This window comes from Penaeus monodon, chromosome 29 (assembly GCF_015228065.2).
Source record: "Penaeus monodon isolate SGIC_2016 chromosome 29, NSTDA_Pmon_1, whole genome shotgun sequence".
Classification (NCBI taxonomy): domain Eukaryota; kingdom Metazoa; phylum Arthropoda; class Malacostraca; order Decapoda; family Penaeidae; genus Penaeus; species Penaeus monodon.
Window position 1 is genome coordinate 14,497,028 of NC_051414.1, and position 408 is coordinate 14,497,435.

Genomic DNA, 408 nt, shown 5'->3' on the forward strand with positions numbered 1-408 from the left:
CTATAATCAGCAAATTGTAGCAGTCCTGCTCGTGTGGATATCGTTGAGCTTATTGTTTGCTGAATCAGTCTGCTACATCCTCATTTGCTGTGTTCAGAGACCTTATCAATATTTTTCTACAATCTCGTTTCCAACAAGAGACATTTCCTATTTCAACGGGAAGCCTAGCATTGGTAAAAAGGGCTGTTTACATGCCTGTCACGCCCGTCGCCAGTTCCCATGGCTTCAGCGCCGGTTCAGGGCTGCCTTGGCACCAGGGCGGCAGGTTCAGGCACCTGGGATCGGTCCTGTGAAGTATGTGGAAGGCACTTTATGTCGGAAGCGGACAAGCGGAGCCAGCGACACACTCTCTGACGTCATGTAAGCAATTCTTAAGTGGTATACAATATGCTTTGCGGGAACCCATCA

At 48.8% G+C, this 408-nt stretch overlaps 1 protein-coding gene across 1 annotated transcript in view; it reads right to left on the reverse strand.

The window, feature by feature from the left end:
- The window catches only part of LOC119591758, a 22,399-nt gene that overhangs the window by 6,873 nt on the left and 15,118 nt on the right, over positions 1-408 (reverse strand). The window contains exon 12 of the mRNA XM_037940504.1: positions 196-287. Within this exon, the coding sequence (XP_037796432.1) occupies positions 196-287 (92 nt within the window). The remainder of the gene's footprint in view (positions 1-195; positions 288-408) is intronic.